Source organism: Crinia signifera, chromosome 4 (assembly GCF_055691185.1).
Source record: "Crinia signifera chromosome 4, ASM5569118v1, whole genome shotgun sequence".
NCBI classification, from domain to species: domain Eukaryota; kingdom Metazoa; phylum Chordata; class Amphibia; order Anura; family Myobatrachidae; genus Crinia; species Crinia signifera.
Genome location: NC_139220.1, coordinates 25,845,814 through 25,871,804, shown reverse-complemented (window position 1 = coordinate 25,871,804; position 25,991 = coordinate 25,845,814). Strand labels below are relative to the sequence as shown.

Genomic DNA, 25,991 nt, shown 5'->3' with positions numbered 1-25,991 from the left:
ACCCGAGGCTGCAACCTAATTATCCTGTTGGTTAATCAGGCTTTGAGTGCGACTACGACGCACATGTGCACTAAGTGTGGCTTCATCTGTACGTGGTACTACTGGTCCCAGCATAAACTACTTGCGTATGCTGGCACTTGTAGAACTACAAACAACCCATAGCTTTTCTATAATATCAACTGTAGAACAACAAGCACAATCATGCCCTGCTGGGTCCTGTAGTGCCACATATTAAAATACTTATAAAATACCACAATATAAGTGTGGCGAGCCACCGAGCCCGAAGCGTGGCGAGGGGACTCGGATTACTTTACATGTATTCCGCGTCCGCTCGCCACTCTTCGGGCTCGGTGGCTCGCTGCGCTCGCCACACTATCTAAAATCAACTCCACGCCGACGTGGATAGTGGGGGTATTAAAAAATCGGAGGACGCGTATCGCCGCCCCACGTGGGCTCGCTGCGCTCGCCACGCTTCCGGTTAGCGTTGATAGTGGGGGTCGCGTTAACAATGGGGGGGCATTTAACATTGTAAGCACCCATCAGGGTGCTTGTACAATTAGAAATCGAATGACATCACATCGCATGCCATTTGCTGGAATGCGATGCGATATTTAATTGTACATTCGGAATTTTTCACACGAAAATTGCATCGCATACCATCGCATACCCTATTTAGTTGTATGTGATGCGATGCAATGGGCGCCGTGATAATACACAAGTACCTTTTTTTTTCAGTTTTAGCCTGGATAACACAATTTTTTTTTTTTTTTGGTGGTAGTTTAGTTTTTTATGTTTAGTATTTTCCTATGTGGCACTACATGTCCCAGCAAGCCCTATTATTTACAAACCGTATACAGGTGTTTTTCAAACCGGTCCTCAGCCATGTCCTTAGCACCCACAATGTATTAATCTACAGCGGAAATGAAGGATTCTACAGATGACGAGTGTAAACTATGAGCCACACTGATGGAGCAGCAGCACCTTGCTGCACTGCATTACCTCGCACTGATTAATGGGGTGGGGTTTCATTAATGACCCTCATAGCAGCATGCAGTGCACCTGAGTCAGGTGAGAACCTGGCCTATCAGATCGCTGCTCCTGCCTCATTCTCATGGTATAAAGTTCAGGCCTGTGGCTGTGAGCAGTATTGGCAGCTGCTGGAACAATGGCTGGTGTTGGGAAAGGTTTGGGGCTAGCAGGACTAATCTGGATCTGCAGTTGGCAGTGCCTCATGGGAGGCATGCAGGATTATTGGGATGATGCCTCACATCTGCAGTGTGGCCCCAGAAGCATGAATTTTACCCTTCCCTCTGTGTTGGGGGATGCAGTTTTTGTCCTAGCTGTTATTGGTGAGTAGAACTGCTTCTATATAACCCATAGAAAGTGTCTCCGGTGTAAGAACTCTGAATGTTCCCCTATGTGTATGGGGTGTGTTAATATATCTGTTCTATGTGCCTTGTTTTAGCTTCATGGTAAAAACTATTGGTGTCTGGCTATACTATTGATGCTTAACTTCATTTAAAAAAAAAAAAAACCCTACTAGGATTGTAATCCAACTGAATACTAATCAGCAGATGTAATTATTTGCATGTTAAAGCTGTGGATGGGGAGTCTGTCCTTCATAACAAAGTTCAATTCCAATCTTATTGGACCTTTAGCGGTGCATAGACTTCTGCCACCTCTTCAGGGTTGATCTGGCACATAGGAGCATAGGGCAAATCCCCAGTGGGCCCCCTCCCTTTTCCGGCAATATCACACTTCAGACAGCACGTTCCAATTATACACTTAACTCTATTAGAAGTTCACTTCTAATGGCCGTCCATTCCAAACATCTCTGGGAATTGGTCTTGCTTTGTTGGAACTGGCCACATGCTTTAAACATGGGACCCAACACTGCATCCCCATAGTGAACCAGTCCAACATTGCACATTTCTAAGTCTATTTAAGCTGTGGTATAGGATTTACCAGGCAATTAACTTCCAACGCACAACTGCTGTGCCTCACAACCCGTTCTGCGGTTACTGACAGCCGTATCCATGTTCCTCAACAACCAGTGGCTGTTACAGCCACAAACAGGGTATCTGTCATGACTGCCATCCAGGTCAGATAATCTGCCTTAATCTATTATGTCAGTATCTCCTTCTTTTGCAGCTAATCTGCCTACAGCCATGGCTGAAAGAATGGTATGCTGGCCATACATCAGACCAGCATTCATCCAACTAGTTTGTTGGATGTAATAAAAATCTGGTACTGGATTCGAGAAAACAAGAATGAGCAATTGCTCACAAACCTGACTGTGAAATTATTTCTGTCAAACATACAACGACATTACTTTGAGTGGCAGGTTTTATCCGATTCCAGATTTTCGGAGCAAATGACTAAATTACATACAGTATGCACCCATCTAATACCAGATTTTTATTCCAACCAACTAGTTTTATGGAAGTTGGGATGAAATGTAATCGGAAGAGCGATTCCAAAAGTGAGAGACTTGGTAAATCTCCAGTGGGGCCAGCATTAGATTTGAGTAACTGGCTTTTCCCATTAGGGTGGTGGCAGCAGTTAAACCCCTCTTGGCAGCCTTTATAGCAGGGGTGGGCAATAAGCAGCCATTGATGCGCTACGAATGCCTTGCGTTAGTCTTAGCATGGCCAAAATAAGGCAAGGCACGCTGGGATGTGTAGTTCATAAACAGCTTATTGCCCACCAATGCTCTATAGCCACTGCACTCACAAAGTTCTGACCCATGCAAATTATTTCTAGCCAGATCTCTGCAGAATGTATGATCCATTGGAGGGTCAAAAGTCTTCCAAAGGAGTAACTAATCTGGTCTCGGCCTATTAATCAAAGTGTTTGTTTAATCCCTTGTGTCTGGTGGTAAAAGTAGACTTAACCAGCTCCTTGTGGGTATTGTAGGCTTACTATGAACTGTCCTGTTGTATTTACTGTCTTTAGATGGTGCTGGGAAGTCTCACTACCTCCACACTGACTCTACTTGCGGGACTTGGGTTGGACAGACATCAGATGGGTCTATGGCTGTCGGTTCTGCTTACAATGGATGCTATGTCAGAGAAGAGGTAAGGAAATTGTGGTCTGACAACCAGGGCAGCCGAGAGGAATGCAGGGCCCCGGTAAAATTTTGGGGCGGGAGATGTAGCCACCTCTCCCGATTAGGCCACACACCAAAAATGTTAAGGGGGTGAAAAAAACACTTCAAAGTAGAGGGGAGTGTTGTTGTGCCTCCCTCCCTCAGCAGCAGCACACACCTGAACCTGTCAGCACATCACATGCTGTAGGTGTGTGCTGCCCGGGATGGATTGGACCAGGGCCCCCGCTGGGACTCTCCAGCAAGCCTGGGCCCGGGTTATTAGTAACAGCCCCCCCCCCCCCCCCCCGGAACATCTATAATCAGCTTATGTATGACTACAGCATGTGCATAGATCTGTAGCCCTAATATTGGACTTGTGACCATAGGATGGAGACTACATGATGACTATAACCCTGGAAGAAGTTCTACGTGATGGGAAAGCTCAATACCACAAGAAGGACCTGAAGTGCCCTAGTCTCCCAGGTGACTTTCTAATACTGGCAAATGCATAAGGTTTAAGGGTAGTGGCATTTGGGATACTTCAGTTATCTATCATACCATGGCCTAAACATAAATCATGTAGTATCCAGCAGAGTGTAATTCCCTTGCGTCTGGGATGGGACTCACAATGGTGAGTTTCATGGGCCTGACAATTATCCTAATGTTCCTAGATTCTAGGAGGAAATGCAGAGTGATATCTGTTTCTAACTCCCCTTCTGGGGGGAGGGAGAGAAAGTAGCAAATGACTGCTGCAAACAAATGTATTAATCATTAGTTGCTATGGATGATGCCACTTTCCCTTGTACTACAGTCATTTCCATTGTTGCTTAACCGCGGATGAAAGGGACAAACATAGAAAGCAGAGAAACTACTAGCCAATCGGCTCCTGTCACACTTCAAACCCTACCTGTAACACGGAAGTTAGGCGCTGGTACTTACTAAAGCTACATTATATTATGATTTGTGACGCTGCCCTCAGTCCTTAAGGCACACAACTGTCCAGGTTTTAAGGGTCGCTATAATTAAGCAAAGGTGGCTTAAGTATTACAGATAGAGCCATCCTCATCTAGCCCTTTAATAGGATTACTCTGCTAATTCTCCCCCCCCCCCCCCCCCCCCCACTGTATTGCAGCTGAGAATATTAGGCCTTGGCTATCCAGAGAAGACTGGCTGGGGAGGGCTCAATCTGTATATCTGACCTATTTATCAACCTGGACTATTGGCTTGTCTTGAGGACCATGGTTTGGAAAGGGTTATAGAATAAGTGTTCTTGCTTGAGTTAGATACCACCGAACACTTCATTTCTAAATTGTATAAATGGGGGTGGGGAATGTCTTAATTCATACTGTAGAACCTGGGTTGGAAACGATGGCCTCCTTGTTGGACTCCAATTTCATAACTGGTACGAAACTGATCTGTGACTGCAAGTAGTAGAGCTTAAACAGTATGTGTGGGGGTGGGCTTCTACAATACTACTTGGAGTGGAACTAGGGCAAGAGTGACCTCAAACTGAGAAGAAATTGAGCGAGGTCCTCATATATTGAGGCTGAATCTGCATGTTAAAATTCATCAATAAACATACTTAGTGGATTTTTAATCAACAGATGTTGTAGGTGCTTCCACTACAGCTGTTGGAATGGGGTAATATAGGAGGTTGTAGTCCAAAGGTTGCATAAGGTTTTGTTGGGGTCGCTCTCTAATCCTCACTCCTTTCTGTTCCTAGCTATGGATGCTCCCAGCCCACAAGTCTGCTCTTCTGTCCAGCCATCAGATCGGTTGCCATGTGCTAATGCCTCTGTGACCCAGGCTGTCTGCGAAAGCATCGGATGCTGCTTCTCCTCCACAAGTGCCTCTGGAGTCCGTTGTTATTATGGTGATGCATGTGAGTCTGGGTAGTGTACAATATATGGCTTGGATGATGGACTATAAAAGCAAACTGTAGTAGCGTATTGTGTCCATAAAGATATGGCGTGGTAATATTGCTGGCATCCTGATTTGGGCTGAAGTGTACAGGATGGGTAATGTCGCAATAGCATGTAAGCATCTAGCCACAAGACTCGCATCTTTGTCACAGTAGATGAAGCGTTTCATTGGCCAATGGAATATTTGCTCTATTGTCCCCTGGGCATGAAGGGTCCACCAGGGAAACTCGGTGGTAGGGTTGTCTGCTAACTAGTGTGCATAGTCTGGGCCCCATGAAAAATATTAAACTGCTAGGACATGTTTAATAACAGGAATGCACTACAGAAAATGCGTAGACCTGTGCAATATAATGTGTATGTAATCTAGAACCTGATTAGAGGTGGGGCCCACCATAGGCTTTAATTGCGGAACAGTCTAACCTTGCATAGGAAATGACCTTGTAACTTTCCCCCTCTAGTGACTGCACAGTGTACAGACGACTACAACATGGTGGTTGCCATATCCACGTACCTGACCTTTCCATCCCTAATTCTGGATTCCGTCAATGTGATTGGCCTGAACCCCACCTCCTGTCCTCCTCTGAGCGTCTCTCAGTCAAGTTCATTTATAGTGTTCGAGTTTCCTCTGTCCTGTGCAGGGACCAGTCAGGTAGGACTTAAACATGACCTTGCTTCCTTATGCAAACATGACTTGGTTCATCTCCATTAACCAGCACACCTTGGAACTGGCCTAATGTGACTCTGGCCAGTACATTATCTCCTGACCTTGCAGGAGGCTTGTATTAGAGTTGTGTTCTAAAACATAGCACTTCTAGTCATGCGTCTGTCTGAAATATAAAAGGGGAATGACTTACTAGACATGTTCTACTAGTATCACTGGCTCATTAAGTTTAGGACCAAGCTTATCAGAACTTTTGGATTTTAGGACCTAGCATACAAAGATGTTTGTTATGGTGGTTTCTTGCCACTGACAAAGCAACTATAAACCTGGGCAGTCAGATGTCCCACACTTCAACCTTCCTAACAATATAACCTATGCCATAGTGGGTTCTTGTACCAAAACCAAGTTCTTCTAGCAGTAACATGACATTACAGTTCACCCTAATGGGCAGGTTCTCAAACTCTGTCTCCACACAGTGCATGTTTTCCAGGTCTCCTCACAGAATCAAGGAAAACAATTGGTTCCACCTGTGGATATTTTAAAATGTCTGAGTAATTAATGCACCTGCCAGGTGACCTGGAAAACCTGAACCTTGTGTCCTGAGAACCGCACCCTAATGTAGTATTGATTACACACTGCCTCCAAAAGGAGCTGTTACTTGTAGTGTGCTAATGGAATCGCCTCCCTTTAGGAAACTGCATGGGGTGGTCAAACCGGTCCTCGTTTTCCAGATCACCTAGCTGGTGCACAGCTTTAGTCAATACTAACTGTCACATTTTCAAACCTGCTACATTCATTCCTACTAGAGATCCACAGGCTGCCTGGAAAACATGCACCTTTGTTAGATCTTGAGGACCGGTTTGGCCACCCCTTTAATCATGCAGCAGTGATTATTTTAACCTGCCTCAGAAGCAGGTGTGGTAATGACGGGCAAATCCTCAACCTGGCCTGTAAGCCACCGCGGGGGGCGCTGTGCATGTGGGGGCTGCGGTGCTATAGACACACACCGCAGCCTTACCTATCATGCTGGTCCCGGCGGCTCCGTTCTTCTGCTAAGGACCACCACAAAATGGCCGCCCCCATATAGCACACAGTTCTCTGAAACTGTCTGCTGAATGGGGGCGGCCATTTTGTGGTGGTCCTCAGCAGAAGAACAGAGCCGCCGGGACCAGCGAGATGGGGGGGCACCCAAAACGTAGCTGGGGCACTTGATGGCTGAAGTTGAGAATTACTTCAACAGTGTCTTGAAGGTAAATGCATTCCTTTACCATTTTTTTTTTTTTTTTTTTTTTTTATTTATTTTTTTATGTAAGTGTTAGTCTTCATAAAATACAACCCTTGTCGCAGGTGTCTAGTCTACTGTAAATTGGATACATTATGCTGTAAGCAGTGCCGGCGCAAGGCAGAGGGGGGTGCCGGCAAATGCGGCAGGCAAATTCGGCAGGCCACTGCGGCGTTCTGGGGGGGAAGGGTGCAGGTGATTGTGGCGGCAGGCTGCCGCAGTGTTCGGGGGGGGGGGGTTTGGCAGGGGGTGTCAGGTGATGCGGCGGGCCACCGCATCATTTCCCGGGGGGGGGTGTCAAGTGATGCAGTGACCACTGCTAAGTGATGGGAGGGGGATCAGGTGACCTAGACACTCGGGGGGGGGGGGGGGGGGGGGCTGGTGGTGGCGACGGCCCTGGCTGTAAGGACAATGCGACTACTTGCTACAAAAGGTTTCTCTAGTGATCTAAAGCTTTTGGTTACTTCTGCAGGTCACTGACCAATCCATAACCTATGAATATACATTTGTGGCAACAAAAGAAGTACAGAGATGGCGGTCTTCCGCAATCACACGGGACAGTACAATGAGGTAAGTAGCTTTTTTTTTTTTTTTTTTTTTTTTTATTGCAGGGAGTATGATTCTGGCGCAAGTGATCCACTTACTCTACTTTACTCGATGTAGGCTGACTGTCCGCTGCATCTACTCTCGGACTGGGGTTGTCCCTCTACAAGTTGAAGTGCTCACACTGCCCCCACCCCTTCCTGTGTCCACCTCTGGTCCTCTGCTCCTGGAGATGAGGATAGCAATAGGTAACTAGCAATGTTCTACAGTCTTATCCCTTCATGATGTAACCTGTCAAGTTTCTAACAGAATTTAAGATTGGCAAATACAGTAATTAGCAGTACAGAAATCCCTACAATGAATAGTCAATAACTCGGTGAGTTTTGACTTATTTTTTTTCTTGAGGGCTTAGGCTTCATGGTAGAAGCTGCTTTCTAATGTCATATCATTATGTCTGTAATTTTAGTCTACAACAGATGGTGCCCCTCTTCAGGCTGGTGTTGGCATCGCCAGCTTCAGCTATCTGCTGCCGGAAGGGGGCACGAGACGCTCGCGCACCCTGTTCCGGCAGAGGTCCTTGCTGCTCATCGGTGGCCTCCCTGCCCATCTCCCTGAAGCTGAGATGGGCAGGGATACCTGCCACCGAGTGACTGGGACACACGTAATGTCCCAGTCAGGTGGAGTCACCATTCTGGCGACCGCTGGAGCTGAATGAGGGGCTCCATCTGTATATATCTGATCGCAGGACTTGGTTCCAGTCTTCTAATTTTCTTGGCCTGAAGCTTATTTGAAGTCCATTTTTGGTCTTGATTCACACTTTATGCTTAAGTGAGGGCTGCTCTGTGTTAAACAATGGCTTGTGCTTGTCTTGCAGATGGAGGCTATAGTTCCTATTATGCTGATGCAGACTATCCTGTAATCCAGTTGCTCAGAGATCCAGTCTTCCTGGAGGTCAGAATTTTGCAAAGAACTGATCCAAACCTGGTTCTGGTCTTAAACAACTGCTGGGCCACCCAGTCTTCCCTACCTACCGACAGTACACAATGGCCGATCTTGTTCAATGGGTAAGAACTTATGTTTCAAAGAAACCATTCAATGGTACACACTATCAACAACTTGTATATGTCTATAGCGCATGATCATCTTGGTATTCTGTATCAGATGTCCTTTTGCTGGAGACAACTACCTCACTCAGCTGGTGTCCATCCAGTCAGTACCTTTCCCAACCTACTACAAGCGCTTTGCTATCAGCACCTTCACTTTTGTGGATCCAGGAACCAGTTTGGCTCTCGCAGGACTGGTAAGCAAACCAAATGTACTAACTGACTTGTGTGAATTTGTCATTTGGAAGCCAAGGTTCATTTTCTTGTAACTTTACGGTCCTACAGGTCTACTTTCACTGCAGTGCCTCAGTGTGCGTCCCCTCTGCCACCGTTTCATGCTCGATGAATTGTGCACCAAGGAACAGTGAGTTACAGAACTTTGTTATTAGTGAGCAATTCGTACAAGCAGAAGTGTAAGCAAAGTGCCTGAATTATCTATATTCTAAGATCCAAACTAGGCTACATCAGCTTGTCTTTATACTGACTTAATGCCAATCCTTCATGTAACTTGTGCCAACTTGCTACTACAACACAAATTCAGGGGGCACCAGAACTGACTATATAGCTTACATTATGGCAAGCTCTGCAGTACATGTGTTGAAGGCTTAAATTCAAGGGTGTAACTACCATGGGTGCAGCTGCTATGGGGCCTGGAGCTGAAGGGGGGGGGGGGGGGGGGGGAGGAGAGAGAGAGAGAGAGAGAGAAGTCTTAACTGTATGTAAAACATATTAGACAGTAATCACAATCGGTTGCTAAGTGAGGGGGACCTTATCAACTCTTGCTATGGGGTCTACAGATATCTAGATATGCCCCTGCTTGGTTCTCCATCATGAATACTGTATACCATTGATCTGCTGGTTCAATATCTAATGTAACAACTTATATATTTTTTTCTCCTTGCAGAGAGAATGGCTGACAACTGGGCTGATGAAGAAACTCTGACCACTGTCTCTTCCAATGGGCCAGTCCTATTTAATGCTGATGAAATCGAGTGGAGCAAAGACTTCAGTGAAGAGGAAGAAGGTAGTGTCAAATCCACTATAGTGATCACTTTTTGGCCTCCCAATGTTACTGTGTGCTCCTCCAATAACTTCCCCATAGCCTATGGTTAACATCAAACAGGAATAGGTTTGTGGAAAGTGGATGACATTGGTGTGCTCTCCCTTGTATTATGAGCTGTACCACACATTTGGCTTCAGATCTAGCCTGCATCAATTTGAAAAGTACCACTGTGAACTGATCCAAATTCTAGCCTTATTCGCAGAAAATGGACTCATTGTGGCAAGAGGTTCTGCCATCTGCTTATCTACATCCTCTATTGCTATCCTTATCTTAAAGGTTTGTGTGGATGACTAGACTTCCCTGGCTTATAATACAGGCACCTTTTGTAGGCCTACCACTTGGATGGGTAGCAATTCACACATCCTTTGACTCTGTAGTGTTCATCAGTCAAACTTTACTTATTCTAAGTAATCTAGTGGTACTGACCAGGAGTCCTGACAGTCAGTATATTGTCCCTCTATAGATCCTTTCCTACCCATCTCTGAAATTACTTTATTTTCTCCCAACAGATAACCTTGGTTTCCAATCAACCTTGACCTGGTTAAGAATATCAGCAGCTGTTGGTGCAGTTCTGATGGTAGTACTTGTGACTATTTGTCTTCATAGAAGAAAAAATGGCAATATGACTGCTAATGTAAATGCTTAAATAAAAGTGCTCTTCCAACACTGCTTTTGTGGGAGCTTGTTTTATTGGTATTGGAGCATCTAAGACCCTGGTTATGTTCTACTGCATGGAACCTTATGATAGACAGTCTCTAACAGAATGTTTAGTGTTCATGCAAACTAGCAACTCGTAGATCCCGGAACACTGATTTCTGACTCTATGCTGCTCAGGGCACCTTGTGGTTGGTATGTATAAAGTCTTGTGCATGGCAGTTGGGTATTGCTGCAGCACTACCCATCTGCCAATGATTAATGGTGCTAAGCATCAGGAGCAAAGGCACACTCACAAAGTCCCATGAAACTTTGCACAAGAGGTAAGAGGCTTGTGCTGAGCTCTGATTGGTGGAGTTCAGGCCCACGAAGGACAGCAGCAGCCTTGTCATGGGAGGGTTTTTAATCAGAGGCAGTGCTGAGCCTGGGAGGTGTCCTACAGAGGGACAAATGCAGTCTTCATGTGTCAATAAATTAAAACTCTCCACCTCCCCTCTGCAGTTCAGAGGGCCCCCCCCTGTCTGCAGTTTATAAGGGGGGGAGGGCCCTGGTTTCGTCCGGCCCTGATGCTGATACTCTCACATGCTTCTTATCTGACCCCAGTGTTGCCCTGATATTACAGCTTACAATTGGCCTTCACTTGGGTTTTCTACTGCCTAGCTACAGTATGTGGTTAAAAGGCTGTACATAACCAATGTAACTCAGCTCATTGAAAGGTCATGCTGGGGTGCATGAAAAATGGACTGTGTATTTGGATCAATGAGGAGTTGGTAATGGCAATGCTGCAGAATTTAATGCTGGAATTCAACATCTGTGTAGTGCTTGAATAGGATATTACTGAACTGCTATTCCCAAAAATAATTCCAGTTAAAACAAATGTTGAGAGTTCTGCATTGCTCACAGTAGTAGGGGAAGTTCTAGCCCAGTTCAACATTCAAATAGTGGAGGCATTGCAACTGCTGCTCCAAACTGGCAGTTGGTGTTGCTCCCCTACTTGGATTGTGCTGCAGCCCCATTTTTGGAGTGGTCACTACCAGTGTTCCCTCTACGAGTGTGCGCACAGACATGACAACAGAGCGCACAAAGCAGAAGTGGTCCCTTTTTGCAGTTGTGCACTCAATTAATGTGTTTCACCCATTAACTACATCATGTGCTGTGTATTAAATGTTTAATATAATTTTGAAGTAGTAACACAAATGCTGAACATCATTTTCCAGTAATATAAGTGATGCATAAAAATTTCCTTCAAAAGTTGCACAGCCAAAATCTTTTGCCGCACACAGCCTTCATAAAATTAGAGGGAACATTGGTCACTACTCACAAGGGACATGTCACAGGGTGGTACATAAAGTCTCTGAATGCAAATAGTGCACCACAATAGCAATGAGTCTGCTATAAAATATAACTTTCTTATATACATACATATTCTGCAGCACTTTACAGAGTATATTTGAACATTGTACACAGTTAAGTCGCACAGGATTACATACACAATTGTTAAATTCCTACGGAGGCACCAGAGCGGGTTGCTCTGTTGAAGCAGGAAGCGAAACGCGCATAGCGTACAGGTGGTCTCCCATGTGTTACACCATATCACTCATCCACGCAGCACATAACTAGCCCTTGTTAGGGCTGTAATTTTGAATTGTATTTTATATATATTTGTATCTGCCTTAATAGCGGCAAGTGTGGATGCCAATTCCATAGCATCCACATACACTGCAACGGGCAATCATAGCTCATTGGGATATGCCTAATAGTGGGAGACTATTTTTAGTCATCATTCTAAACAGCCCATTGAAGTACTGCCATAATTTCCAATATATGGATGAAACTGTGAGAAATGGAGTACTCTATCTTTTGTGGGTTGGTTTAATTCTCACATAACCTGCTACTCCCAAAATGTGTTTAACCAGAACCCTGATCGCATTGTACCTCATTCCAAATATTATACATGTTGGAGATAATAATATAACAAAATGCTTTATGTGTATTTTTAAGAGGTAGTAAGCTTTTTGTCGACTATGCACCTCAGATTGGTAGAAGGACTCAGATTGGTAGAAGGACTCAGATTGGTAGAAGGACTCAGATTGGTAGAAGGACTCAGATTGGTAGAAGGACTCAGATTGGTAGAAGGACTCAGATTGGTAGAAGGACTCAGATTGGTAGAAGGACTCAGATTGGTAGAAGGACTCAGATTGGTAGAAGGACTCAGATTGGTAGAAGGACTCAGATTGGTAGAAGGACTCAGATTGGTAGAAGGACTCAGATTGGTAGAAGGACTCAGATTGGTAGAAGGACTCAGATTGGTAGAAGGACTCAGATTGGTAGAAGGACTCAGATTGGTAGAAGGACTCAGATTGGTAGAAGGACTCAGATTGGTAGAAGGACTCAGATTGGTAGAAGGACTCAGATTGGTAGAAGGACTCAGATTGGTAGAAGGACTCAGATTGGTAGAAGGACTCAGATTGGTAGAAGGACTCAGATTGGTAGAAGGACTCAGATTGGTAGAAGGACTCAGATTGGTAGAAGGACTCAGATTCCAATCAATGTGTTAACACAACACTTGCCTCACCCTTATACACTGTAGAGGTCTATAACACTTCGGGATCAGGCGATACTGCAACGGGCGCCTGTGTTCCGGGGGGGGTTTGTGGGCTATAATGCGATGGGTGCCCGCAGCCTCCTTGTCCAGGGGGGGGGGGGGGAGAGGATAGCATTGATTCACGGGCAGGATGGGGGGAGGGAGAGGGAAGCCCACTGTCTTACCTGTACTGCTCCCAGCTTTCTATGGTACCTCTCCTAGGCGGCTCATTACCGCCCTCCAGTGGCCGGTGCCCTAGGCAAATGCCTAGTGGTGGTGCTGGCCTTGATTGTAGGGTTAACTTTCTGGGAGCCAATTAGCATATTTTTGGATTGTGGGAGGAAACTGGAGTACCCAGAGGAAACCCACACAAGTATGGGGAGAATATACAAACTCTGCACAGTTAGGGGCATGGTGGGAATCAAACCATGACAGCAGTGCTATGAGGCAGTAATGCTAACCATTACACCACCTGTACTGCAAGGATGATTGTTGGTACATAAACTCAAGAGCCATGAAGTATTTCTGAGTGGTATATAACACCCTAATCTCGATGTGCCTGAGAATCACAGGGGAAACCATAGGGCTGCCGGAAGGGATCCTGACAGTCATTAACCCGACGTCGGGATCCCGACTGTTAAAACACTGACGGCCGGGTTCCCGATGGCCATCGGCTATTTTCCCTCGTGGGGGTCCACGACCCCCATAGAGGTAGAATAGGTGGCGAGCGTAGCTCGCCACCGCGCCCGCAGCGTGGCGAGCCCGCAAGGGGCTTTGTTGCGCTGGCCACGCTGTCTGAGACCAGGCAGTCGGGATACCGACTGTCGGTGAATCATACCACACCCAACCATAGTCCCAGGCATTCAACATGTGGTGGTCATCCCATATTTGAGGAAAAACCTTTATTGCCATAAGTGTCCTTAATCAGAACATACTGTAGTCAAGTTTTGTTGTGCAAAATAAGATAGACTGTGATAGCAACAGCTACTATACAGCCATGGCACAGGATTGGGTCTGACTACCTCTGACTGCCATCTTTTTGTGGAAAAAATCCTCAAATCCGTATCAACGCTCATGGAGAAATGTCAATAATTGATTGGTCTACCACTGATCTGGTGTTAGTGACTGATAAAGAAGTCTCATGCTTAAGATTAACTTTGAGTGAGTGTTTGTAGAGTCGTGACCTCCTGCACTGTACGTGCAAGAGAGACTGGGTGTTTGCTTTCCGGGACAGTGCTATGACTGGCCTAACTATGTCGCTAGCAAATGTTACTGTCAAAAGACTAGTACTGCGGTCAATGTATATCATATGACTTGACGTAGTCTCATTGTCTGCCAAAGACTAATGTCTTGTGATCAGAGACCGCTTTGAGCAAGATGGGGTGTCGGGAGAGCAGGCCTCAGCTGTACATGCTGGGCATTAGGACCCAGAGTCTGCAGGGAGGTTACAGCACTTGTGCAGACTGCAGCCATTCCCTTTGCTGTGAAGCGGTGTCACCGGCCGCACTGCAGACATGTAAGAGGAGATGCCGAATAACTGCATTATCCATGGTTTCATAACTCTGCAGTTCTAAAGCGCTATATAAATATAATTATTAAAAGAGCCAGCAACATAGCAGAGATATGGTATTACAGCACAAATGAAACCAAGTGAAAACCATCAACCTATTGCCCAATCATCTTAATGCAGGCTCATTGCAGCCATATTTGGTATTATCATGTACCTGCGATTACCAACTCACAGTGCTAGTGCCAACATTGGCCACCAGCGTGATGCACTCGGCTCATTCTCTACTGAGCCTGCCGCTACATACATGCCAGCGCTAAAGCTTCCCACCCCCTTCATGGCTGTTTCCCTGTGTCCGGCAGGCCCACAATGTCTCCTGGGAGTAATGGGATGACTCCCACAGTGCCCTGGTACTGCATTTGGGTGGGGATGGGAGATGGTTTTCCAGTATGGGCCCCCGCATACTCAGAGACCAGCGGTGTTTCCCTGCAGCCTATGCACCCAGCCAGTAACTGAGCGGCAGGTTGCTGTGTTTTATAGTACCCACACCAGTCTTGATCCGGCCCCAGGGGGGGAATCATGAAAGGATAGGTTATAAATGAAAGGTATAGGGAGAGAACTGGAGGGGTTATTTATGGGCAGGTAAGAGCAGTGCCAGATTAAGGTCTAAATGGGCCTGGAGCTGAAAATTATCAAGGGCCTATTAGTGGCCAGCACCTAATAATGTGGGGGGGCGTGACCAATGTTCTGTTTGGGTGGTCTGCTCATGGGTGTGTCTGTATTTATGTAAATGCTTTCAACTAATTATATATGCCTGGAAAAGGCAGGGGGCTGGCATAGGAAAAATGCAGGGAGATATATTGGTGGGTGCCCTCCAAAGGTGCACCCGCTGGACGCAGATGTCCTAACATACTTTCTGGGTGAGGCAGCACTCCACTAATAAAAAAATACTGAAAGCCAAAACTTGGTAATCAACATTTCAGCAACTTTTATGTGGTCACCTAAGTTTATCACACCATATACCCCTTATACAAATCATGCAACACAATAGTAACCCCCTTATACTGTCCTTGCCTCTTACACATTATGCCACATGGACTGAGCCAAAATTCACACTATGGCACACGGATTGAGTCAAAATTCATGTTATGCCACACAGATTAAGGCAAAATTCACATTTTGCCACATGGATTGAGCCAAAATACACACTATACCAAACAGATTGAGCAAAAATGCACAATAATGCACACTATGCTTCATAAAAAGGGGTATTGCGCACACATTAAAAATTGACATCGTAATGCCCATTACATTACTACACACCATAATGTCCATTACGTATTACACCAAACACCATAAAGCCGGGCAGGGAGCAGAGGAGTCCCCGGCTGTATTCAGAGCACTGCAGGTCCTGGCTATTTGAAATAATACCCCTTTCTCTAACATCCGGCAGGGGACACTGGCGTTCACGCTGGGTAATAGAGGTGGATGGCTGGGAACTGGCACACTGTAACTTTAAACAGCCGGCTCCTCCCCTCTAGTACCCACAATCCCCAGTTAGAAAAATTGTGCACTGGGAGCTGGCCACGCAGGAGTTTGTCTCCGTTATAGCATCCCATTAGTGTTGTTTCTAGCTGGTGCTCAAAGGTTCTGCTGCTGCAGCTTTGAGTGTTATATACATTTCTCTCCCTGCAAGGGAGCTTGGCGCCGCTGGCTAGTCCAGCGTTCTGTCAGGGTCTCATCAAAGACGCCTGCCAGACTTCTGTGTTCCTGCGGTCCCCCTCCAAAGGGACCGTCAGACACTACCTGCCTGCCTGTCTGTCCCGCGGTGAAGACGTCCAAATTGTAAGTACCCCTTCAGCGGGGCGTTCTGTGTCAGCTCAGGGCGCGCGTGTGTACCGGCGCGGCTACCGCCGAGTGCTGAGGTTAACCCTCGCTGGGCGGGAGGCGGCTGCGGGACGCTGGTAGCGCTGCCGGGAGCAGTTCAGACGCTACCGCACGCGGCGGGCGCCATATTTAAAAATCAATGCCGCGGGTGAGGGGGGCTTTGGGGGCAGTGTAAAGTGATAATACTGAATTGTGTTATGCTGTGCTGAATATTGCTGTTTACAGCTTTATTCTAAAAGCGCTGTTTCTGCTTGTCACCTTTTCCCTTAGGTGCACACAGCAGTGGGACTGTTAACCCCTGGTTTCCCTTGATATAGCTGTATAGCTTTGAGTAAGGGGGAGGGTGTTTTGCTTACAAGGAGGCTGTGCTTCCCTCTGGTGCCCACAGTCCCTTTGCCCTTACACCTCCTCTGTGTTACCTGTGTGTGTGTGTGTGTGGGTTCATTTGTTGAAAAATGACTGGCAAGGCTTCCACAAAAGCCTCTCAAAAGGCTTTTTGCTGCATCTCATGTGGTGTAAAATTCTCGCAGACATCTGCGGAGGGCAAGGCTACTAAGTGTGAGGCATGCCGGGGTATAGCTGGCCCTCAGCCTGAGTCTTCTAGCGCGCCGCCTGCTTGGGCTTCCTCATTGGTGGGCGCTATGTCTCAGTTGTCCTCTGAACTGGCGGAGTCCAGGGTGGCTCAGCCAGCGTGGGTCTCTTCTTTAACCAGATCCATGGATTCGTTTGTTTCTTCGGTGTCTGCCCCTGCCATTCAGCAAAGGCGTCCGAAACGGCCGTTGGTACATTACCACGACTCTGATGATTCGGGAGATGATCCGGTGTTTTTGGGTGACGACCTGGATCCGGATTTGGATGATGACCAGGGGGTTCCGCAGGCAACGGATACAGAACCAGCCCCGGCTGGGGTGGAGGCTCTGATAGTTGCTGTGAAGCGGGTCCTTAATTTTCCTGAGGAGCCAGAGCCTGTGTCCCAGGATCTAGGGCTCTTTGAGGTACGTCCAAAACAGCTGGTTGTTTTTCCTTTTCCCAAGCAGGAGCAGCTGAATTCCGCATGGTTGAACCCGGATAAGAGGTTCCAGGTTCCGAAGAAGTTCCTTTCATTATATCCTTTTCAGCCGTCTGCACTTGCGCAGTGGGTGACGCCGCCACCTGTGGATGCGTCTTTCTCGCGTCTATCCAAGAAGACTACCCTGCCGGTCCCGGGGGCTACCACCTTAAAGGACCCTGCAGATAGGAAGCTGGAGAATACACTCAAAGCTATCTATGTGGCGTCTGGGACGCAGCTGCGTCCAGCAGTGGTATCAGCCTGGGTAAGTAAGGCTGTTTCTAAATGGGCGGAACAGTTAATCCAGGGCCTGGAAGAAGGGGTTCCCCGCCAGGATTTAAGGGTTCTGGCAGAACATATCCGGGAATCGGCGGATTTCCTTACGGACGCGTCCAAGGACATCACGACGGTCGCTACCAGGGTATCGGCTAACTCTATCGCCGCCAGGAGAGCCTTGTGGTTGCGGTCCTGGCAAGCGGACATGGAGTCAAAGAAGGCGGTAGAAGCTTTGCCGTTTACTGGAGACATGCTGTTCGGCCCGGAGCTGGATAAATGGATCTCCCAGGCCACGGGAGGTAAGTCGGCTTTTCTGCCATCTGCTCCTCCACCAGCGAGACGGCAGTACACGGGACCTTCGTTTAATTCTTTTCGGCCGCAGCAGTCCTTTCGCGGCAGGGGAAGAGGCGCTTCCTCTTCCTTTCGTGGGTTCCGTGGTAAGACAAGAGGACAGCCTGCGGCCAGGGCCCAGCTGCCCAAGCCCCAGGAAAAACCTGCAGCGTGACTATCCCCCAGCTATGCTGGGGGATTCCCAGGTTGGGGCCCGTCTTCTGGAATTTCGACAACAGTGGCTTGCCACCACGTCGGATCCTTGGGTCCGTCTGCTCATTTTGGACGGATACAAGATTCAGTTTGCTGGTCCCCCACCTTTAAGATTTTTCACGACTGCTCTGCCACGCGAGCAGGAGAAAAGAGTACAGCTGCAAGGGGCTATGGAGAAACTTTTGAAATCCAGAGTGATCATGCCAGTGCCGTTCGAGGAGAGGGAGAGAGGGTTTTACTCAAACCTGTTCACAGTTCCCAAACCAGATGGATCCGCGAGACCCATTTTAAACCTCAAGGCACTCAACTTGTACGTCCAGTACCATCCTTTCAAGATGGAGTCAATACACTCTGTCATAGCCTCTCTGGAGCCTCAGGAGTTCTTGCTTTCTTTAGATATAAAGGATGCATACCTTCACGTCCCGATATGGGTTCACCATCAATCTTTTCTCAGGTTCGCTGTTGGACAGGAGCATTTCCAGTTCCGCGCTCTTCCGTTCGGGCTGTCCTCAGCCCCTCGCGTTTTTACGAAGCTGTTGTCAGTCCTACTAGCCTGTCTGAGGCTTCAGGGCATCAATATCGTGCCGTACTTGGACGACCTGCTGTTAAAGGCGCCATCTCCTTCGATCCTGCAGGAGCATGCTCACAGAACAATTCTGTTCCTGACGCAGCACGGGTGGATAATGAACTATCCGAAGTCCTCGTTGGTACCGTCCCAACGCTTACAATTCCTGGGCCTGTTGCTGGATACCAGAGCACAGAGAATATTCCTACCAGAGAACAAGATCGCCTCCATCAGGTTGTTGGTGCGTCAGATTCTACTCCACAAGAGAGTTCAGATCCTGCTTTGCATTCGGCTGATAGGAAAGATGGTGGCAGCTTTCCCGGCGCTTCAGTTCGGGAGGTTCCACTCTCGAATCTTTCAGTTGGACTTGCTTCGTCAATGGTCAGGCTCTCACCTGTTCATCCACCGGACGGTACGGCTATCCAGTCGGGCAAGGTCGTCACTGCTGTGGTGGCTACACAGACAGAATTTGGATCAGGGCCGGCGGTTCGCCATATGGGATTGGGTTGTTCTGACAACAGACGCCAGTCTCACAGGTTGGGGCGCGGTCATCCTAGATCGTCGACTACAGGGTCTCTGGAGTCAGTGGGAAACAAGTCTGCCCATAAACGTACTGGAGCTCAGGGCGGTTCTCAATGCTCTACTGGCGGTTCCAGACATTGTTCAGGGGAAGGCCGTCAAGGTCCAGTCGGACAACGCGACGGCTGTCGCGTACCTCAACAGACAAGGAGGCACCAAAAGCAGGGGCGCCATGAAGGAGGCCGCAAGGATCCTAGACTGGGCAGAGAGACACGAGGTGATTCTGTCGGCAGTATACCTTCCAGGAGTCGACAATTGGGAGGCCGATTTCCTGAGCAGACAGAAGTTCCATCCGGGGGAATGGTCTCTGCATCCCGACGTGTTTCAAGAGCTAGTCAGGAGATGGGGTCTGCCTCAGGTAGACCTCATGGCCTCCAGGCAGAACCATCAACTTCCCCGTTACGTCTCACGGACAAGAGACGCCGGTGCTTGGGCAGTGGACGCTCTGGAGGTTCGGTGGCCATTCCAGTTCGTCTACCTGTTTCCCCCGATTCCGCTTCTAGGAAGGGTTCTCAAAAAGATAAGAAGGGAAGAGGTCCGAGCAGTGTTGATTGCCCCGTTCTGGCCCAGACGCACTTGGTTCGCGGAGATTCAGTCTCTACTCATAGACCGGCCTTGGACACTCCCGGACAGGCCGGATCTCCTCCAGCAGGGACCGTTTCTGCACCCGGCACTGAAGCCACTCCGTTTGACGGCGTGGCTATTGAAGAAGACATCTTAAGGAAGAAAGGGATACCGAACTCGGTAATTCCCACGATGATGGCGGCCCGTAAGCCGGTCTCGGCAAAACATTATCACCGGATATGGCGAGCATATTCCACTTGGTGTTCTACTCGGGGTTACTCGTTTAGGAGTTTTCATCTGCCTAGGCTACTTCGGTTTCTGCAGTCGGGATTGGATTCAGGACTTCGTCTAGCTTCACTAAAGGTGCAAGTTTCTTCACTGTCCATCCTGTTTCAGAAGAAGCTGGCTTCATTACCAGAAGTCAAGACGTTTTTGCAAGGGGTGGCTAGAGTCCAGCCCCCCTTCGTTCCGCCTACTCCGCCGTGGGATCTGCCTTTAGTTCTACGGTTTCTACAGTCCGATACTTTTGAGCCCTTGGAGCAGGTAGATTTGAAGTTCCTGACATGGAAGACAGTCACGCTGTTGGCTTTGGCTTCGGCAAGAAGAGTCTCAGAGTTGGGTGCTCTGTCTTGCCGGGCACCATTTCTTGTTTTTCATTCGGACAGGGCGGAGCTTCGTACAAGGGCCTCCTTCCTACCTAAGGTGGTTACGCCATTTCACGTAAATCAACCGATTGTCATCCCTACTTTTACGGACTCTGATCCGCAGTCGGTCTCCCTCGATGTGGTACGAGCGTTGCGTGTTTATGTGTCCAGAACAGCATCTTTGAGGAAATCAGATGGCCTATTTGTCCTGTACGACGCCATAAAACGGGGTTGGCCGGCCTCTAAGCAGACCATAGCGCGCTGGATAAAACTCACTATTCGGCAGGCCTATTTGGCGGAGGGTAGGGCTCCGCCTTCCTCTATCACAGCTCACTCCACCCGATCGGTGGGCACTTCGTGGGCGGCGCGACGGGGCGCGTCTTCAGTTCAGTTATGTAGAGCGGCTACATGGTCGTCCTCTCACACCTTCATTAGGTTTTATAAGTTCGACACGTTCGCCTCTTCAACGGCGGATTTTGGTCGTTTGGTTTTGCAGGCTCCTCAGAGTTCTCCCGCCCAAGGGGGAATCTTTGGAACCTCCCCAGCGTGAACGCCAGTGTCCCCTGCCGGATGTTAGAGAAAAGAGGAATTTGGTACCTACCGGTAATTCCGTTTCTCTGAATCCGCAGGGGACACTGGCCTCCCTCCCTACTCTGGTCGCCTGCCGGTCATTGTGGTCATGTGTGTACAGTTGTTGTGTCTGTATATATGCATATATGTTGTAAATATGTAGTTATTTGTCAGTAATAGTCTGGTGTCCTTCCTCTTGTTCCAATTTTCCTAACTGGGGATTGTGGGTACTAGAGGGGAGGAGCCGGCTGTTTAAAGTTACAGTGTGCCAGTTCCCAGCCATCCACCTCTATTACCCAGCGTGAACGCCAGTGTCCCCTGCGGATTCAGAGAAACGGAATTACCGGTAGGTACCAAATTCCTCTTTTCACACCAGAAAATGCAGGGATTTACCCAGGAATATGGTCCCAGGATCATGCAGGGACATTCCAGGGCTGGCCTCTTTTACACCAGCCATTTTCTGGTGTAAGGGGGAGAACCCCCCCCTTTAAACAACCAGCTATATCTTCAGAACCAACTGACCCATTTACATGTGGGCTTCTTATGATTTTGGTCCTGTGAAACTGGGCCATTTGGTTCCAGAGAAATCTGTCCTCAAACAACAATTTCAGAAATGAAAAAAAATTGATTTATCCGCAATATCTTTAGAACCAATGAACCAGCCTGGTATCAGATTGAAGGCCCTATTTGGGTTCGACTGAGATCAACCTTGAGCTTCTGTGATGCCGGAGGAGGAACTGGCAGCTGCTGGAACTGGGTGGGGGTCAGAATTAGCGGGTCCCATGTTATCATATGGGGAAAACGCTCCAGCTTTGCCTGGCGGTATCTCCGGTTCCCGCGGGGATGGCAACGTGGGGCCAGGCTTGTTGGAAAGCCCTGGCCCTCAGCTACAAAATGGGCCTATGTGGAGAGTGGGCCTGGAGCTTTAGCTCCATCAGGCCCATTGTTAATCGGCCCTGGGTATTATAAATGTACACCAAGGATGGCAAGATTTAATAATATGGATAGATTACATTAAATATTACAATAGGGCAGTACGGATGGTGTAATGGTTAGCATTACTGCCTCACAGCACTGAGGTCATGGGTTCTATCCCCACCATGGCCCTAACTGTGCAGAATTTGTATGTTCTCCCTGTACTTGAGTGGGTTTCTTCCCACAATACCAAAATATACTGGTAGGCTAATTGGCTCCCAACAAAATTAACCCTAGAATGAATGTGTGTGCATATTCATGTGGTACGGAATATAAATTGTAAGCTCCCCTGGGGCAGAGACTGATGTGAATGCTCAAATATTCTCTGTAGAGCACTGCAGAATATGTGTGCGCTATATATGAAACTGCTAATAAAATATTACTGAGTCAGGGCTGTGTTTGGCACACTGCACGTTTGCATAGAGATAAAGCTGGTGTTGATGTGCTGGGAATCAGGTCCTGCATAATCTGATAAAGTAGCAGCCAATGGGAGAGCCTGACCTTCTGAGGAGAAGCAGCACAGCACTGGCAGTGCAGAAGGGATAGGCTGCTGTGGGAACAAATGTGTTGGGGCAAACAGCAGCAGGGCAGTGTTCCCATGTCCTGCTCCTCATTGAGCCTACCATTACTGCCCCCCTATTCTATTTCCAGTGTTTCCCATACCGAACCAGCTGATTACACCCATTTCACTGACTCCACACCTAGAAACCACACCAGTCACAGTGGTACTCTCCTCTTGCTCTGCCCCCCATTCCAATCTAGTGTCCTCCACCATCTCACTGACTGCATTTCCCTTCTACCCTCCCTGTGCTCCTCCATTGCATTACTCTCTCTACCTGGCATCACCAGCTGCCTCTCCTAGTTATCCATTCCCTGGTGTCACCCAATCTTCCTAACTATTGTGATACCACTCCCACTTTTTAAAGCATGTGCAAAATTACCCCCCTCCACCCATATTTTTTTTCCAGATCTACCTCTGGTGACAAGATGTAACAAGGGCCGCATAGGCCCGAGTGTAATTAAGAGCCTGTGAATTTGCAGAGTTAAATAAAGTTGTAAACATTAAGATAAGGCCGGAGGCTAATAATGAGTGGCAGTTAGATCTGCCCTATCGGGTAGCTGGGGGGCGTCAGCTTAGAGAGGGGTACTTATAGGAAAGCAGGCAGGAAGGACTTCCTCTTTGAGTCTGGATTTCTGCTGGGACAATCCTGTGTGACCAAGCGCAAGGACAAACGAAGCTAAGTATTTTCTACTTATTCTGGTCCATCGGCTAGTTACTGTACCTCAAAGATGTCAGGGCGTCCCAAGCGCAGCGCTCCCCCCCCCCCTGTTGGCTGGCGGACGCTGCCCCCTGATCACTGTAGCAGGGCGTGGGGGTGGTAAAACGCCAGCCGCGGCCCAGTATATGGCGGCCACAGAGCGCCAGCGCGACTCTGTGCGCCCTCTCTCCCCGGCACTGCAGCGCGGAATTGTTCCCCTGTCTGCAGTCAGTCCCAGCAGCAGCGGAGCGTCCATCTTGGGGATCACGCAGTCCCCGGCGGCTGCCCGATTCCATCACCAGGCTGCGTCTAGCGCGGCTGGTGATGTCAGCAGCACACCAACACGCGGGGGTATGCCAGGCACCTCGGCCGAGGCGCTGGCGGCCCCCGCAGCTCAGGATAGGTCGCCCAGTACCAGGGTGGGGGTGCACATAGCACAGGTTCACCGCGAGGAGGAGCAAAGGGGGATGAGTACACCTCCTCCAGCTCCTGGTGCCCACGTTTATGCGCTGCCTTATGAGGGCAGCAGGGGGGCATCAACCCCGCCCTCAACTAGCGCCAGCCCAATGCAGGTGATTACAGGAGGCCCAGCAAGGCTGCCTGCAATACTCAGGGGGCCGCCCTTAGTCACGCTGCAGGCCTCCCTGGCACACACTGTAGAGCCTCTACTGCCAGGCAGCTTCGCCCCGCTGACGGGAACTTTTACTGGGGGGCAACCGGCGTTAACCCGCGGCAGCGGGGAAGGCACGGGGCCTACCACAGCTCAGTTCTATCCGGGGCAGCAAGCAGCATGGCACCAAGGCCCTGGGAAAACCCAGGCACCACAGGGGCTGTTCCCTCCCTCGGCCCCCTTACAGCAAGGGCACCAAGGGTTGGGCCAGTCATCATTCTACCTGGGGTTCCAGCAATTTCAGCAGCCCCAGGCCAATCCACACCAGCAGGGGGTCTGGCCTTTTCCTACAGCAGTAGCAACCGGCCACCCGGGGTACCCACCAGCGCAGCAACCCATGGCACACCAGCCTTCCTGGGGCCAACATCCCTCTTTCCCCTATTTCCAGCAACACAGTGGGACACCACCTTACGGGTCTGCTTGGCCATTGTTCCAACAGCCCACGGCTAGCTGGGCGTCAGGGTTGCAGCATTCCTATCAGAGCGGGGTTCAGCCACACCCATATGGGCAACAGCCAAACTTCACCCCTCCACGCCCGCACTATACACCCACAGGGAGTGCAGAAAGGGGTAGGGCACCCAGGGGTGATGTAGGGTTTTCCACAACGTCGGGCTCCATGGGTAATGCCTTGCATTTGTCTCCTGAAACATCTACAGGTTCGGACGGGGCCATGAGGGCCATGAGCTCGACACAGAGTGCCACGCAAGGAATCCTGCAAGTTTCGGGGTCGGGTCAGAGGTCATCTACCCCGGCCGCCACAGCGGTCACGAGCGGCAGGGACCCCGGGGGCGCCTCCGGGGACGAAGGGCAATCTCGCGGGTCATCAAGGCCCAAGCCTTCAGAACAACCCGGGACACAAGAGACAGAGGCAGAGCCTGAGGACAGGGCTGAATCCACGGAGGGTAAGAACACTGACAATTCGTTATGTGAATCCTCATCTTACCACTCCACAGCTAGTAGCGGGGACGAGGGGCAGTCAGGGCGCCCGCGCAAGCTTGCCAAGTTGGTTGCGCGAGCTGTAGCTAAGAGGGTCAGAGGCACAAAGCGCAAACAGAGGGACGCGCCCCCCCCCCCCCCCCCCCGTTACAGAAACGGCTGGGGATAAGGTTCACTGCTCCAACACGGCCATATCCAGGGGGCTCCGTAGGGGAGTGAAAGAGAGAATTAAGAAGGGGAAGTTTGTGGACCTCTTCACTTTAACGGCCGATATGAAAAAGGAATTCGACAAGGCCAAGAAATCCTCAGCCAACGGGGAGCTCGCATTCAAGAGTTTCCACAATTGGCTCAGGGGTTTCCTCATCTTCTCCTCGTGCTACCTTAGCACCAGGCCAGATGAGCACTTGAATGTTCTCCGCTACCTATTTTTGGTGAACAAAACATTCATCAGCTACAGGAACGGGGCCTGGCGGGACTATGACGAGAAGTTCAGCCGGGCTCACGAGGGGTCCACAAGCATGCCCATGGGTTGCAAACATGTGGAGATATGGCTAGAGGTCATAGGAAAAGGTCAACCATCCACTGAGCAATCTGGCAGGAAGCCCTTTCTCGGGGGGAAACCCGGGGCGAAGGCCCCGGGCAAGGGTAGATGTTTTGCCTTTAACGACGGCAAATGCGAGAGAGGCGCAAAGTGCCGCTACAGACACGAATGCCGTTGGTGCGGGGCAGGTCACTCGGGAAAGGTCTGCAAGTCTGGGAGGGCCCAGAAACAGGGTGACGCAGGGCCTAGCAACAAGTAAGGCACACTCCCCCATAGTCCTGGACGAGTTGGCTCGCCGCCTAGCCTCTTACCCCGATAGGGAGGCGGCACAGTTCTTATTTAGTGGTTTTAAGTTCGGTTTTCAGTTACCCATACCTGAGTCAGTCCTAGTGAGGTCCCATAAGAACCTCAAATCGGCGAGGGACTTTCCGGGGGTCGTGAGACAGAAAGTGTATGCAGAGATAGAACTGGGAAGGATGGCAGGCCCTTTTGCGGCCGAACCCTTGCCCCGCATGTGCTTCTCCCCT

At 49.0% G+C, this 25,991-nt stretch overlaps 1 protein-coding gene across 1 annotated transcript; it reads left to right on the top strand.

Moving 5' to 3' along the window:
- Positions 1–1,132: 1,132 nt before the first annotated feature.
- LOC146073895 (zona pellucida sperm-binding protein 4-like) lies at positions 1,133–10,331 on the top strand. Its single transcript, XM_083181457.1, has 12 exons — positions 1,133–1,349; positions 2,956–3,077; positions 3,475–3,571; positions 4,812–4,970; positions 5,469–5,659; positions 7,426–7,523; positions 7,617–7,744; positions 8,371–8,560; positions 8,658–8,796; positions 8,885–8,963; positions 9,504–9,623; positions 10,172–10,331. The coding sequence occupies exons 1-12, from the start codon at positions 1,166–1,168 to the stop codon at positions 10,306–10,308; spliced, it is 1,644 nt and encodes a 547-aa protein (XP_083037583.1). The 5' UTR covers positions 1,133–1,165; the 3' UTR covers positions 10,309–10,331.
- The last annotated feature ends 15,660 nt before the right edge of the window (positions 10,332–25,991 follow it).

Coding starts and splice junctions, on each gene's coding strand:
- LOC146073895 (XM_083181457.1), top strand. CDS start 1,166: ATGGCTGGTGTTGGGAAAGGTTTGGGGCTAGCAGGACTAATCTGGATC. Junction 1,350..2,955: donor TTTTGTCCTAGCTGTTATTG/GTGAGTAGAACT, acceptor TACTGTCTTTAG/ATGGTGCTGGGAAGTCTCAC. Junction 8,561..8,657: donor TGGCCGATCTTGTTCAATGG/GTAAGAACTTAT, acceptor ATTCTGTATCAG/ATGTCCTTTTGCTGGAGACA.